Source organism: Lathamus discolor, chromosome 2 (assembly GCF_037157495.1).
Source record: "Lathamus discolor isolate bLatDis1 chromosome 2, bLatDis1.hap1, whole genome shotgun sequence".
NCBI classification, from domain to species: domain Eukaryota; kingdom Metazoa; phylum Chordata; class Aves; order Psittaciformes; family Psittacidae; genus Lathamus; species Lathamus discolor.
The window spans coordinates 89,007,055-89,022,937 of NC_088885.1; the positions used below are offsets into that span (position 1 = coordinate 89,007,055).

Consider the following 15,883-nt stretch of genomic DNA (forward strand, 5'->3'; position numbering starts at 1 on the left):
GCTATCATACCTGTATAAACTTCAGAGTTATAACGCCATAGTACCTTTGTAGTAAAAGATCCATTTATTTCAAATACAATGTTTACCTCTGGAGGACACAAAAAAACTCATCAAAATACTTACAGTATGAATTTCAAAAGGAAATTTTTAAAAGTGCACTAAACATTGCAACATTGTTGTTTCTCTTCAGCTGTGTCTATAAATGAGTGCTATTTCAAAGGCACCTAGTCCAATTCTGAAAGATGAACCACTGATATATTCCAGCAATCATACTTTTAAAGATCTTAAGAATGGGAAAATAAGGTTCCACAGTCCTTTATGAAGAGCATGCACTGACTTTAGTTGCACAATGCTTCACTGGAGAAGGCATTTATTTACCATACGTCTTAATGCAGATATGCAAGTCACAGGGAGTGAGATTGAGCCCTAGGCTCCTCCTCTATACTGAACTTGAAAGATTCATTCCTGACTCCATTTTGCACTAAGACGGCTTTCAAAAGATCAGTCTGCTATAGAGGTGATAAGTCCTAAACAGATAAAAGTCAGTCTGCATTACACAACCTTGAAGGTATTGGCTCCTTGTGTTCTTATTTGGCATGACTTTATATACTGACTTTTACAGTATTATATTTAGAATGTAATACTTCTGTTGATGGTGGAACCAAAGTCTTAATGTGCTTTGCATGTCTAACAACATACATGCCTGAACGTCACTATAAAAACAAGAACAATTTCCTTTTCCCTTAACTCTATTCTTTTCAAAGGGTTAGGTCTTCAGAAAGGTTTTCCCCCATTTCTGTTTAATTCTTGATAACTGGATTGCGGAAGAGTGACCTTTTCTAAAAGCAAAACCAGAGCACTGCTTTGAAAGGTCACATGGCAGGACTCAGAAAGCAGAGCAGATTCTCTGGTATCCCATGGCAGCACCTGAAACAGGGATGTAGGCCTGACAAGCTTCTGGGCAAAAAAGTACAATGGAGATTTTTGTCAGTCACTAGAACTGTCACCCATTTCTAAGGACTGTCCCGGCCAATAAGGATACAAAGTCACTTTATACAATTTCCAGCTTTTCTGCCTTGTTTTTTCTTCACTCTCATTTTAGCCTAAGACCTCACAAAATGATTGGATGTAAGGAAGAAGTTCTTTACTGTAAGGGTGGTGAGGCACTGGAATAGGTTGCCCAGGGAAGTTGTGAATTCTCCATCCCTGGCGGTGTTCAAGGCCGGGCTGGACAGAGCCTTGGGTGACATGGTTTAGTCTGAGGTGTCCCTGCCCATGGCAGGAGGGTTGGAACTTGATGATCTTAAGGTCCTTTCCAACCCTAACTATTCTATAATTCTATGATTCAGAAAGATTCCTGACACAGGATAAAACTTGAGGTAGTCTCAAGAAAGCTCAGTAAATATGTACAAAACTCCAAGACTTTTGGTAATTTTATTTTGTAAGATCAAGAGTTTTGGTGAGCCACAGCTAACGGCTAGCCAAAGTATCTGTGAATTACGTTAGTTCTGACAAATGAACTAATGGTAGCCAGCACTTCAAGCAAAGAAGCTCATTCTGCGGTGTCACTGTTACCTGCGCTGCTGTCTTTTCTTGTCCACTCATCTGCATGTTCTGCAATGTAGGTGTCACAACTGGTGGAGGAGGTGCTCTGCGCTTTTTCACTTCTGGGTTTGCTGTCATTCCTGAGATGTTACCAAGGGACAGTGATGAACCCAGGCTACTGGAACGAGAATTCACCGAAGGGGAATTTGGTGCAGTGGAAAAACCCTGTAAATGGATTAACATCTTGGATTAACATCACTTTCTAAAAACAATGGGAAAGAAAGAAAGAAGGAAAACAAGACACATCTGGTTACTGTTTAAACAATGATATGAATAATCATGTATGTTCCTCTGCCAAACCTGCTGAATTGCATGATAAGCACCTACTGCAGTTTAACAGTAGTATTGACAGGAACAGTACTGCTGCTTGCTATTTAAAATACATACTTCATCGGGATACGTCATTATGGTTATCCAAATGCATTCACAGCTGTATTTAAATTACAAGCAATACACATTTCTGAAAGCAAGATATGCTCGTAAATTGGAACACTGTATTAATCACACGCTGTCTGTGCCCCAGACTTGTCTATTTTATTATCAATATGCCTGGTTTACTGGAGTCTTCTCTGCAGATTTATGGAAGAGAAACTCTGCTGTAATCAATTTCCAATATGCATGATCAAGCATAATAATTCATAATCTACTGAAAACAAGCATTTAACCTGGTCAAAAGAAGCCCTGTGGACAGGTACCACTCTGGATTTTAATAAGCCCAGATGAAAGAAGAAGCAGAAAATATTTAATTATTCTTTAATGTTAAAAATTACTTTAGTTCTCACTTTATGAAACCAATGGAAAAAATTTCACTGATTTCAGACTCAGGCCTTCATACATTTTTATATCAATATACAGACAGAAATATATGCAGTCTTATAGCAGTAAATCTACAATAGGAAAGACTATGAAGCATGACTGCTTGAAAATGTGCATTTTTAATTTAGTTTTGACACTAAGATTCAACATAATTAATTTTTTGGATCTGCTAATAAAGACCTAAGCAAAAACTTTTCCCTCAAAACCTGTGAGTCACCTTTTGCTATTTTTAATTAAGAGAAGCATCCATATTAAATTAAAGATTTTACTTAGTAATTAAGTTATGAGACGGTCGCTTCTCAGAAATGGCTTCTGTGAAATCACCAGATACCAATCCACCATGAGCTGGAGCAGGATACCAATTCCGGAAGCACAGGCTGATGACCATGGCTGATAATGCTGTTCTTAGCACAACAGAACATGCAACCGCAGTTGCAAAATTCACTCATTGAGGACATAAAGCTCTTAGGCAGAATTTGGTCCAAAACTAAAAAATACATACAGGTAGGAAACTTGAGACTGCCACAAATCCCATCACTTTCCAAATAAAAGACGTAATTCTTTGAACCTAAGTTCTCCAACCTGGAAAGTGCTGGCAAATGCTTTGCATTGCTGTGGTGGATATGTGGCTTACTGTAAGAATGTAAGTTCAGTGAATTTGATTAGTGACATGGCATGATAATTCCTTTCCACAAGTGCCAAGTGCAATCTGATGTAAAAATTTAAAAAAATGGGGGCAGCAAGCTCAAAAAAGCAATTCTTTTCATTTTAGAACTGTTGAGGAAGCACTGATGAAGCATAAAAAGCTAAAAAAAAAAAAAATGTAGCAGCGCAAAAAGATTTATGTAGTACATGTTCTTGACTGCTTGGTAAAGTTCAACGGTTTACAGATTCCTATGACAGCAACTGAAAGTGCTAAATGCAGATAGAAAACTGACTACATAACCATCACTGAGTTAAAACTACCAGGCTGGACACCTCTGTTATCTTTTATGCATCACACTGCACAGCAGACTTCATCTTGGACTAGTCTATTTAGCACAAACAGGGCATGCTACTGGTATTCTCTGACTAGCTAATGTCAAGCAATATTTGCTACATCTTCTTCATTGACAATTTTTATGAGCTGAATAGCATCAACAGCTTCATCTTTTTAGCAAATGAAGAAAAAAGCTCAAAGTGGAAGGTGAGGTTTAAAAGGTTAGGTCTAATCTTATAAAGAAATATACTGTTTTCTTGGCCCTGTATCTTAGGCAGTGTCAAAAATAATGACCTCATCTGTAACCTACAAGTTTTAAGTCATTCCAGTGCACACTGTATCTGGTTCTATCAAATAAAGTTTGTTTACTCCTAAAGAAACGACGGAATTCACAGGGTGAAATATAGTTTTCTTTTTTCACAAAAAAAAAAAAAATTATAAAATTTATTATTATAAAATGAAACAACAAAATAACTTTAAAGTATATTCTATAGGTATGCTTTTGTGACAGTTCTTTGATTTTCCTGCTGGATAAAAAGGTTAAGAAATTTTGTGAAGAGATTTAAATACGTATAGAAATAATAAAAACCCACTAAGACTTCCCTCACAGAATTACAAATACAGGGTACCATTAAGAAGGTAAGATATATCCAGTTTTAAATTAGCATCCTATTCAATTCTACCTCTAGGCCTTGTGGCTGAAGAACTATTAGAATCCTTTTCCAGACAACAGATCACTTTGAAGGAATACAGTGATGATCAACTAACCATTCTAAATCTGTTTTGTTTCGGTTTTTCTTGAGCTTGGATTTTCTCACAGAAGATGCAAGAAAAAAAATGTAACACTTAAATGACACAATAAAGAGTTGTCATGTAGGACAACGTTTTGAAAGCCCCATCAGTCAGCAATGAGAGCTTTGTCTAAATGAAGGCAGACCTTCAAGATTTCAACGTGTAGTGCTTCCTAGTGGCTTTAAGAAGAAAAGAAAAAAATCAACACATTGGACACAAACCACTGACATAAGTGGTTTTGGCATGACTCACCTTTTGCTGTAAACCTAATCTAGACAGACAATGGTTTACCCAGCTTCTTTATTTTATGTTGTGTTAGATGCAGTGCAGCTTCTTTCCAAATCACTGGATTTTGGAGGTTTGGGGTTCAGGCAGGTTAGCAAGGCAACTATTAGGAGTATACAACATTAATTAAGCAAACTTGCAGGGACTTGGTATGTACATTCCACTTACCCAAACTGTCTCTTATTTCTTGTTATTTTAATTTGGTATCAATGCATTAATTTCAGTGGAACTACTCAAATTACGGCAGTGTAATAAGAGGAAAGCCAAGCTGAAGTGTTGCAGCCAATGTAGCTAGCTAAAAAAGTCAGCCCTTATCCTCTGTTTCATTTGAAAAACAAGTTAGCATGAATGTTCTGTTCAGAGTCAAAATCAGTTCCTACAATCTGTGTTTTGTAACTGTATTGTGAAAAAAAAAGGGAGAAAGAAAAAAAAAAAAGAAAAATCATGTCAGAAAAAGAAAATTCATGCCAATGAATTAAATAGCAAGCTTTCAAAAATGTCTCCCAACTTGTAAAATCACAGTGTCTGGTAGATCGCTAGGATTAGAGCACTTCCCTAGGAATTCAAAAAACAACTAAGTAATGCAATGTAGCAAGAGAAAAGAAATAGCTTCCTCTTTCTTCCCTTTTTATTTTTTTTCAATTAAGCCAAAGAAAACCCAGCATAAACACAGATACACCAGCACAGTCAACAGTCAAGTTAGACTCTAGCTGAGCAAGAGTCTTGAACATGTACCGAGTCACAACCATGGCCTTAAGTTCATTTCAATTCCATGAAGTAGATGTTCAAGGAGGCAATAATACACAATGCCTACATATAGTGCCATCAGGTTTCATGGATCCATTGTTCCATGTTGAACTTGCCAGCTAGCTTTCTCCCTCTCATTAAACTTCTGAAATCTAAGGAATTTTCTTTTTTTTTTTTTTTTTTTTTTTCTCTAATGTACAAGATGCTTTCTTTGGGGCTTAGCAGCTTATTTTTAGGATTTTTCACTGCTAATTCTTGAGGCTGAAATCTAGCTTCCAAAGACTTTTTGGAATGGCAAAGAGGAGCTGTTAAAAATGCAGAAGTACAAAGACTCAGAGTAATCTGGTCATTGAGGCATACAAGTCATTCAAAAGACAATGAGAAGTCAACTTTCTACAAGACTACAGAAGTCCATAGCGTCCTGAACTCAACACAAGCTAGATTAAGACCCTAAAACAGAGGCCAGTCTGTGTTCCAAGGTCAACCTAGAATGCAATTATAAAACTGACATCTTATGGATACATCTGAAAATTTTAATTATAATAAAGTAATGCAAGATTAATGTATTAAAAGTGCACTGCTGTGAGAATTGCATCTTACAAAAACAGATGTGAATAAAAATGGAAGTCAGCTCATGTTTGTTTTCAAAAGATATCCCTCATACATAACTCTCTTACCCAAAGTCCTGTTATTAGCATTTCCTTGATTTTCTGATGACACTAAGTGGCATTTAAAGGTCAGCAAGGAAGAGACTGCAGCTTGCCTGTGAGAGTGATCTGACTTCCCGTTCCCTGTCCACACCAGTCAATAAAAATTTTTCAAAATGTCAAGTTCTTTTCTTGTGAGGTTGCTACAGCCAGGCCCTTCTTCCGCAGCTCTCTGCCAAAGCTCAACATATTTGACTCCCAGTCTTGTTATTCAATTTCCTTCTGAGAAGTTTTTAAATGAAAAGTAGTCAAATGAGCTGTTTTTAAGCACTCAAAGTACCTTATGTATCAGCAAAAAGGGGTTTTATTTTTTCCAAAACAGAGACAAAATGTAAGAATAAAAGTGTTATACAGGAAATAATGTTTGGTGGTGGGTTTTTTTTACCATGGGTAAACGCAAAAGCTAAGATTTGGAGCAGGCGGACAAATCCATCTACCCAGTGACAGGAAGAATATTTATGCATGTTGGACATTCAAACTCCAAATGTCAAAACTTGATGTAAACTTTTATGGATTTGCTGAATGACACCACCACAAGTGATTACATCTCACCATTTGAAACACTAGGTAGTTTATGTCAGATCTACTGTAGAAATTGAAGTCAGAGGCTGCTTCCCTTGACATGATTCTGAAATTCCTTATACTAGAACTAAAACTGACAACACCAAAACTGAATTAATCCAAGCCTCTGCTTCCACACCAAAGCATAATACTGTGGTCATAAGACTGCTTGCAGACATAGTTTAAAAAAACCCAACAAAATCTAACTACTCAGATCTGCCTTTCTAACCAGCTACACTGAATACGGTTTGGGTTTTGTACTCCCTGAAGCACTTGTGTCCTGGGTTGAGGATTCTCCTCTCCGTCCCTCCAGGAGCAGGGGGAGGGCAAGAAGGGGGGGAATGAGTAAAAGAGGTTTGTGGTTGGGTTTAAACCACGACAACTTGTGATTCTGGTACTTGCATACAGTCTTCCATACAGAAAGGGAAAGTTCCTGCTCTGAAGTAAAAAAAAAAAAAAAAAAGAAAAAAGGAAAAAAAAAAAAGAAAAAAGGCATTTTTATGCAATTTATTTATGTTGCTTTATTTTCTAATTGCATTTTGACATCGAAATAATCTGGTCACCCATCACAATATTAAAAGAGAAACAACTATTTCATCTCCACAACAATAACTGGTACAGGCAGTACCATGATGATTTCGTATGTCTGGCAAGTAGGCTTTCAACGTTTTACTGTAAAAGTTTTGAGTTATACTTTTAAGTTTGTACAACTATGGCGCTATCTTATGGTTGTACAAGTCTACTGTAGTATCTAGCTAACAATTCCAGATCTTGTGGTCGGGACCCATTTGGTGGACACAATTAACATAGCCAGAATTAGAAATGCCTAAGAATGTTTCCTCTCCCATGCTCCTGCCAGGTCTCCCTCACCATAGCTGACCACATTCCCTCTCATTTTAATTCAGTTTGTTGAACAGAAATACTAGCAGTGCCAGGTGCAAGGAGGTCACCTCCTTTAAAAAGTCATCTATGTTACCTCCCAGCACTGAAGTAGCATGACCAATCTGCCATTGCAGAGGTTACTAAGACCTTCCTATGACACAGGTCTACACCACCTGCAATTATGCTGGTTTACTGCTTAACTTTTTAACTTTAACTCCTTATCATTACAGTTTTTTCCCTTGCACCTTAATTTCCCTTCCTAGAAGTTTATCTGATTACTTCTTGTCCTTACTTAAGTAAGGTCACATGATGTAAAGCACCTCTACAACTAGGAGCATGACCTTGGTTTCCAGCTCCAACTGATTTATGTTCACTTCACACCTCCTGTGGTGTGCAACCTCTTTTGCAGTAGAAAAGCTGAAAGAACAACCACCTAAGGGAGGGAACTAGAAAAGTAGAAGCCTCCAGGGAAAAAGCTTTCTGAAACAGACCAAGAAGCTTCAATTCACTGTTTGTGAATTTCGAAGAGGGAATAAGTGTGGGTATTAACTCAAACCCTGTGCACTACACTGAGGACAGTGCACAAGAGGGTGCCCAACCAGACAGAGCTTCCAAGAACCTTCTTTAGTGTTTCTTAAACTTCTTGTGTGTGAAGCAATATTCAGAAGTCCTTCTCCATCTGAGAATCAGATGGATGCTGAATGAATATGAAAAAACCACAAGTAAGTTGATTGTTTCTTTTATGAACATTCAAATAGTCTACTTTGATATTCAGGAATCTAACTTTTTACTAAAATCATCTGTAGGTTAGAAAACATGGATTGGGAATACATGCATTCCAGCTAAGTATGAACATGTCTGTAAATTCTTGCAAATTTATATTTATAGTCTGATGTAGTAAAGCCAAGCCTAAGTGCTAATATCAGTAACACCTACTACTACCACCTCCCTCAGTATTCAGCCAGTCTGAGATCACAAGTTTACTGCGAATTCTCCTAAAGTGAATAAACTACCATGGCACATCTAAAGCAGTGGGATACAGATATATGAAATCAACAATGTGGTTTTTTTTTATATATATATATATATATATATATATGTATATAATATATTCAGAGATTTTATTATAAATGTGATTCCTGAATGTTTCAAGAATAGAAACTTTTAAATCACCTTCAGTGATTTAAAATTCAACGTATTTCCTTCAAATAATTCCTCCTGTTTTCACATCTTGCTCTTCACATTTTCCCAAGTTGCACTACACTTCACACTTAGCAAAACCTTTGTCTATTGCTGCTACCCCAAATCGCTCATTTCAAGCTGAAGAAGTCTCCCTGGTAGAATGAAAGTGACAGTCATAGTACCAAGGGAAATGGATGCAATGCTTTTTTTCCATTGCAGCAATACACACAGAGAAGTGAAGAGACACTAACTTGATTTACATTTGAGTTTAAGTGACAGTCTGTTCCAAATAAATTCGTAGTTTTAATAAAAAGTAGTATCACTAGTAGTGATAATGGTGTATCAAATGAATAATGAACAAAAATAACCTTTCTTGACAGGAGAAGGTAGACACTCCCTTTTTAAATGGTGGGACAGAGGGAAGGAAGACAGAGCCATGTTTCAACAACTTGGAATGCTGACTGGTGCTAATGAGAAGACCGAAGTGTATAAATCAATGTTTGGAAGGCACACATAAATCATTTGTGTCTTCTCCTATCAAGCTGGACACTGACGTCATTGCAGTAACCATCAAGCATGTATCCAGTGAACTTTGTGAATCAGAGCTAAGCAACTTGTTTAGAAGAAAAGAAACTCCTTTGATTCAGAGCTGTTAGCACTGACAAGTCAGCCTCAATGCAGTGAAAACACACTTGCTACAGATCTTCCTAATGCATCATTTGTTTAATTTCTGTCACTGCATGTCCTATAAAGGATGAAAAATTGTTTTGCTGAACTCTGAATCTATTCAGCCACAAGTGGAAGAAACTTGGGTTGCTGACCATTCTCTTCTGAACAAATGTCAGTGGCAAAGCAAGTAGGCATATGTTCAAAAAAGAAAACTTCAGCTCATAACCACACAAGTCAGTAGGTTTTCCATTTAATATTCTGCTTTGCACCAGATTCTCAATTTCCCTGTACATAAACCCTAGAATCATAGAATAATTAGGTTGGAAAGGACCTAAAGATCATCAAGTTCCAACCCCCCCCCCCCCCCCCCCCCGCCATGAGCAGGGACACCTCAGACTAAACCATGTCACCCAAGGGTCTGTCCAGCCTGGACTTGAACACTGCTGGGGATGGAGCATTCACAACTTCCTTGAGCAACACATTCCTGATGAGAAAAACTTCTCATCAACATGCAGACAACATTTCTGCATTGGATAATTTCTGTGCTACATTTTAGCTTAATGCCAACATTGCTGTCCATCACTTTGGTGGGAGGTACGAGTGCAGGCTGCAGATGCAATCTAAAGTGAATTCCACAGTCAAGCTGCATAATGGATGACATGGTCTGGGATGATGGCAGATGCTTAGTATAAGGTTTGTTTATATCTTGACTTTTGGAAGTGTGTGGACAACTCTGTGTCTCATTTGTTAGAAAACTGTCTTTTTGTTTTAAATATAATTTTGGGAAAGTACCAGAATCAATTTATATATAAAATTCATAAAGATAAGGGCTATCTTTTAAAGATTAAATGTCTCATTAAATGGGGACAGAAGGCAGGCTTGTAATGAGAGATATGCAGGGAGTTTGGTGAATTATAAAAGGGAATGAGAAAAAATGTGGAAAACACTACAAGTTTCTTTTGGATATTTGTCAAAGTGGTACAAAAGCAGATGAAAAATAAGTAGGAAAGAACACAGGAAGAAGTGAGGAGAGAAACAAAACCACAGTCATTATGGTGAAAAACGAAGTGAATATGAACACCAGATTTGATCAGAGTGGGAGTCCTTGCAGAAATTCAAAGACAAAAATCTGGAAAAGGAAAGTAGCAAAACAAAAAGCAGAAGACTTCAGTGAACATGATGGCAAGAGTACTGGCTCATATCCTGGAGAAGGAACAATGAACTAAAGAGACTGTGCAGGATGGAAACTGTATTCTGCAAGAAAACTCAATGGCTGCTCATTGAGATGAGCCCAGAAAGATGGCGAAGGAGACAGTGGGGAAAGAGTCACATGAACAGAACTCAAACTGGTAAAGTTTTAGTACTGAAAGGGGAATAACATATAGATTTGTGAATGCGTAATAAGTATTTTTGTGGTATGGATTTAATGCATCCTAAGATAGGGAATGAGGCAGAACAGAAGAAAATAACCAAAGAAACATTTTAAAAAGTACCAAAAAAATTGCCTACAAACCAATGACAGACCCTAGTGGAAAAATGCATTTTAAGGAAAACCTGAAAAAAAAAAGACTTACTTAGGAAAAATCACACAGACTTCAAAATTCAATTCAAACTCAGTATAGAAAGAAGACAGGAAAATACCAAGCCAGAAGGAAAACAAAGAAAGAACATTTGAAAAGAGGCTATTTACACTTGGCCTTGGAAGGCCATTAGCAGATCTAGTGAGAGCAATCTTGGAAGCCTGAGGATAGAAAAAGCCAGATTTCTGTAAGTCTAAAAAGGCTGGCTTCTCCTTTCACTTACACTTCAGCACTATGGGAAAACAGATTAACTCAATCAAACAGTGTTGAACAACCAAGCTGAAAATTAAAACCTGTTGTTATTAATGCCCTGGCAACAGACTTCAGGAAACAGGGAGTTCAAAAGGTCAAAGACCAACAACAACAACAAAAAAATCATTTTTGTAATTTCCACTGGTGTTAAGCATTCATCAACCATAAATAACCACAAAAAGGATCAGAGGTCTTGAACAAAATGAATTCATCATTGCAATACTGATTTATTTTCTCTGGGTTTACTAACTCTTTCAAATCAATTAGCTAATGTGTTTGGTTCATTGATGATAGGAGTTGTTATATTTGCAATATACGTCCTTCTGAAATTCAAAATACTTTGAAAAATTACTGACAAGAACTTCTTGTACAACAAGTTATTTTAACATATAGGAACTATAAAACCACTAGAATTTATCATCTTCATTGTATTTTCGTTGTAGATATGCCCATTTTTACTGGAGGAGGAGGAGATGGAAACTTTGCATAAAACATACAATTTTAAAAGTATCTGCTCTAAATGTCTGTATAGCCATTTTTTATGGGGACCAGAATTATGAATGGAATAGTTTCCTGGCATGAACTTTTTGGGTGTGTATTTGTTCGGTTTTGAAGAAATTATTTCTGGGTTTTATTGAAATTATTTTTATTCCAGTTAAAGTGTTTTTCCCCATTTTAATGAAAACATTTTCTTTAGGCAAGTTTTCCAGAGAAAAGACATTAATTATTAACTCTCATAATCTTTCAGTGTCTGTTGGAATTCTAACACACGTGACTTTCAGCCTCTGAAAAATCTGTACTTCTTAGAGCTGTTGATGAATGGCAGAAATCTGTACTGAAATTCAAAGGCAAATTTTCACCACGATCTGCAGAACTTCTCTAAAGTCAAAGGAGTTGCTCTGATTTGAAGAGAGCTCAAAGAACTGAGTTCTAGTTCCAATCCCTATAATCCGATTCTGACACAAATGCTTTATTAATTTAGAATGACGTTGTGCAACTACTTTTCCCTTTGAAGTCTATGGTAACTGTAGGTGCTTAGCTAGAGGGAGACAAATAAAAATATCCAACTGTCAAAGCACATTTTCAAAAAGGAAGCTTTACACTTTTTAATGATAATATACTGCCAAAGATATTACTGAAAAACAGTGCAAGCTCTGAAGATTTTAAAACTTAAATTAGAAGAACAACTCAGCTTTTGAACTCTGAAATTAGTGCAAATGTTAACAAATCCTAATTACAGAGTCACTATGAGGATTCTAGCAACATGAATCAGAAGTCAACAGCCAGGAATTTTACTGTTTCAATTAGCTCTTACATATGTGCACGTATGTGCATATAGTCTGTGTGTACACATACATGTAGCTACATACAAACAGAGGTACAAATACACACACAAAATTTGCTAGTTCAATTAGCTCTTTCAGATGGCTGTATGTACACATACTTACGTACACTGAGTACAACAGGCTGAGCCTGAAAACCTAAGGGGTGGCCTAAGCAAGCCCCCAGACTGCATCTGCAGCTTTCATGTTGAGAATTTCTGGCTGCAAAGGACAGCACTGGAGCAGACTAACCCCTTAACAATATACGACAGCTTGCTGCAGAAGAGAAAAAAAACCTAAAAGAGAGAAACTCACACATCGTGCTCACAGCTTGATGCTCAGGTATTGATGCCAACAAACCATTTTGGATTACAACAGCTGAATATTTAGTCCCAGACCAACATTACTGGTCACAAGTACAAGGGTGAAGAGAAGGACTAAGGAGGACAGGGTACGAGAGAACAGGGGTGAAGAAAAGGTTCAAAGACAACACTCTCCTGCTGGACAATGGATAGAGCACATCCAGGTGTCATGCACATCCATCTTCTATTTCACAATACCCACAGATCAATACCTACAGAAATGAAGCTTGTTCCATTAAAGGAGATGAACAATCTGGATAGAAAAATACATATGCTTATACTCCAAAGAAGTCACAAGGAAATTAATTTCAGGACCTCAACCCTGCAAGAGCATGAAATTCAGATCCAAGCTTCTTCTCCATCCTGAAGGATTCTTTGAAAGCTATCCTCTTAGGAGGATAATCAATATCCTGAACATGCTGCCAAAAATCACACAAGTTCAATAACTGGGCACAGAAGAACAGCTTAAGAACAAAGATGCAGACTCCTTTGAATTTTCTTAAATAATATTCAAACATCCTTGCCCTTCTTATTTTTTCCTATTGTGAGCATGCATTATTATCCTTTTAACTCTAACTTTGTCTAAGCTACCCCACCTTCTAAATAAAAATGAAGTGAAAATATAGGATACTGCAAAGTGACCGGAAGTACAGGTGTGCCAGAGCCCAAGTTATTTCAGCCTTTTCCCACTTAATATACATATACATATCTATAATTTTGTATTTTTATCCTTCTTTGCAGTATACTGTAGCCGGCTAAGTTTCTCCAAGTCTAAAAATTCAGTACTATATCCCCTTAGGACACCAGAGCCTATCTTATAAAATGTTTGTTATTCCTAAGAAATTAATTTTCCCGCTGTGTATAGACTTGTTTTTTTTTGTGAATTAACTGTGAAATACTGAAAAAAATAATAAAAAAATTAATAAATCACAGCTCTCATATCTATTTATTGCTGCTAACTGGAGTATTCCAATGCACTGGAGTGCACTCCCCAGCAAGGAGCTGTGGCAGAAACTTTTCAAGCATAGTCCCAAATTTAAGTGACAGGGAAGTTAAAAACTGCGTAAATAGTTACAACATATACCTACGCTCGGACTTTCACTGGCACAATTATAGCTTAAACAGGGCAAGCCATACTGAGAATTCTGCTTACTTCTCTGGGTATGCACTGCTTCAGATAAAGAAAAACCTGCTTTTGCAACAAATTATTGGTTGGTGAAAGCCACTCCCTTCCTTTGCCACTGTTTGCAATTCATCTTCTACAAGACTTAACATGTTTACTTTGGGGTTTTCTCCTTGCCTAGTGAGAAAATGTTGTGGAAATTAAAGCAGCTTCGAGGGTTTATGTGTGTCAACTGTCCACCAAAAATCTTCACTTTTTCAAAGATGACAGTGAAAGTGCCAGAGGACCTTTGTCCATGCAAAAGAGAACCTGACCAGAAGAAAGAACGATTTTTAAATGGCCCAGTGTAGATAATGGCCAACAACTCATGAAGACATGGTCCAAAGCCAGATGAAACCATGAGGAATTTTTCCACTGGCTCTAGTGAGTCCTGCATCAAGTCTCGGATGGTCACTCTAACTTTACAATGCCAAAAGACAGTAATGCTCTAAACTACACTGCTGTTGTCATTTCTCCAGGAAATCTTATTCTTCAGTATCCTTTCAAACTCAATGAAAATCATAACAATTTCAGCACACAACACATAGCTCTGATTTTCTAAACACAAAATTTGGCTCAGAAACCCATACATTAGTCTCTACTGCTAAAGAAATAAAGAAAGTAAAGCACCTCCAACAAAACACGTATGAATCTGATCACAGCTAACAGGCAAGGAGTTGTTTTAAAAGTGCGATCAAAACACAAGTTAAAAACCAAAAACCCCAATGCATGATCAGATATCCTGATGTATAGCCTAGTTGTGTAACTATTAGGTGAGGGTTTAAAAAACCAAAACAGAACCCCCCCCCAGGTGATGTTAAACAGCATATGAACACATGTTTACAAAGCTAACAGGCCCTACACTACTTTCACCATCAGCATGATGCTTTCTTTTGATATAATATTCAGCCACAGGAAATTAAAAGTAGAAAATTATATTAAGACAGTTCACAGTCTAAAGAAAAAACATTAAGAAGTCACAAAGCACTGCCTTTCCATAGACAGAATAAAATGTGGGGTTTGTTTGGTTTTTTTCCTTAATTCAAGCCAGTTGCATAGAACATTTTCTCCCAAAACATTTTTTTTTCCCTTTTTGGGGGAGTCACAACTTTGGAAAGGCAAGTTGTTTTAAATAAATACTAGTTAGTGACCTTGACTGTCTTGTACAATTGCTAGTATTTTGATATTGTCTTTCTGACCTGTAATCCTTCAACTAGAACAAGGACCTAGCTTAACGTTTGTTAAATTTAGACAGCACCACTATCCACTATTACCCCCCTCCCGCCACTGCTGCACTAATCTCCCATGCCAGCTGCTCAAATGTTTACATTTAAAGGGCTTTCTCTGTTTGTGCAGAAACAGTCCCTGCACAGTATCTCTCATCTGTACATTTGCCAGAATCAAGGCAAGAAAAGCCTCACTCCTGGAATTCTTGATTAATAAATAGTCTTAAATGTTTCTTCTTCCCTTCCCCCTTCTGTCAAATCTGCTGCCATTAAGTTTTTATAAGGCAAACCTCCACAGTGCACTTTAATGGGCTGACTCTTGTCCTATGCAAACAACTGTAAATCAGAACAAGCTCCATTTAGAGTCAGTGAAATCACACCACCTCTGTGCTGAAACTGAGAAAGATCAAAATCAAGATGTGTACCTGAGCCTTTCCTGGGATGGAAAGAAAAAGCGTTATAACTGGAGGAGGGGAGTGTGGGGGAACCAAGTACTAAGAGTCATAAATCTACTGGCAATCTCTCCATCTCGCCATGTCAGTATACTTGAGAAGCTGCCTACATAGTTCACGTCCTAGACATCGGTTGCACCTGGTGCTCTCACCCAGGTCACTGAGGTACTGAACCAGCAAAACACTGAAGCAGGTGCTTGGTATGACACTGAAAAAGTCAGTGGGTCCAACGCCTACAGCTACTCACCTATTTAAGAACTCTGCAGGGTTACCTCCAGCTATTTGCTTTGATCTGCTTTCTC

General features: G+C 37.4%; 1 protein-coding gene across 9 annotated transcripts in view; it reads right to left on the bottom strand.

Moving 5' to 3' along the window:
• The window catches only part of COBL (cordon-bleu WH2 repeat protein), a 164,619-nt gene that overhangs the window by 78,986 nt on the left and 69,750 nt on the right, over nt 1-15,883 (bottom strand). For all 9 annotated transcript variants that reach the window (XM_065667728.1, XM_065667725.1, XM_065667727.1 and 6 more), the window contains one exon: nt 1,576-1,770. In XM_065667728.1, coding sequence (XP_065523800.1) covers nt 1,576-1,770 — 195 coding nt within the window. The remainder of the gene's footprint in view (nt 1-1,575; nt 1,771-15,883) is intronic.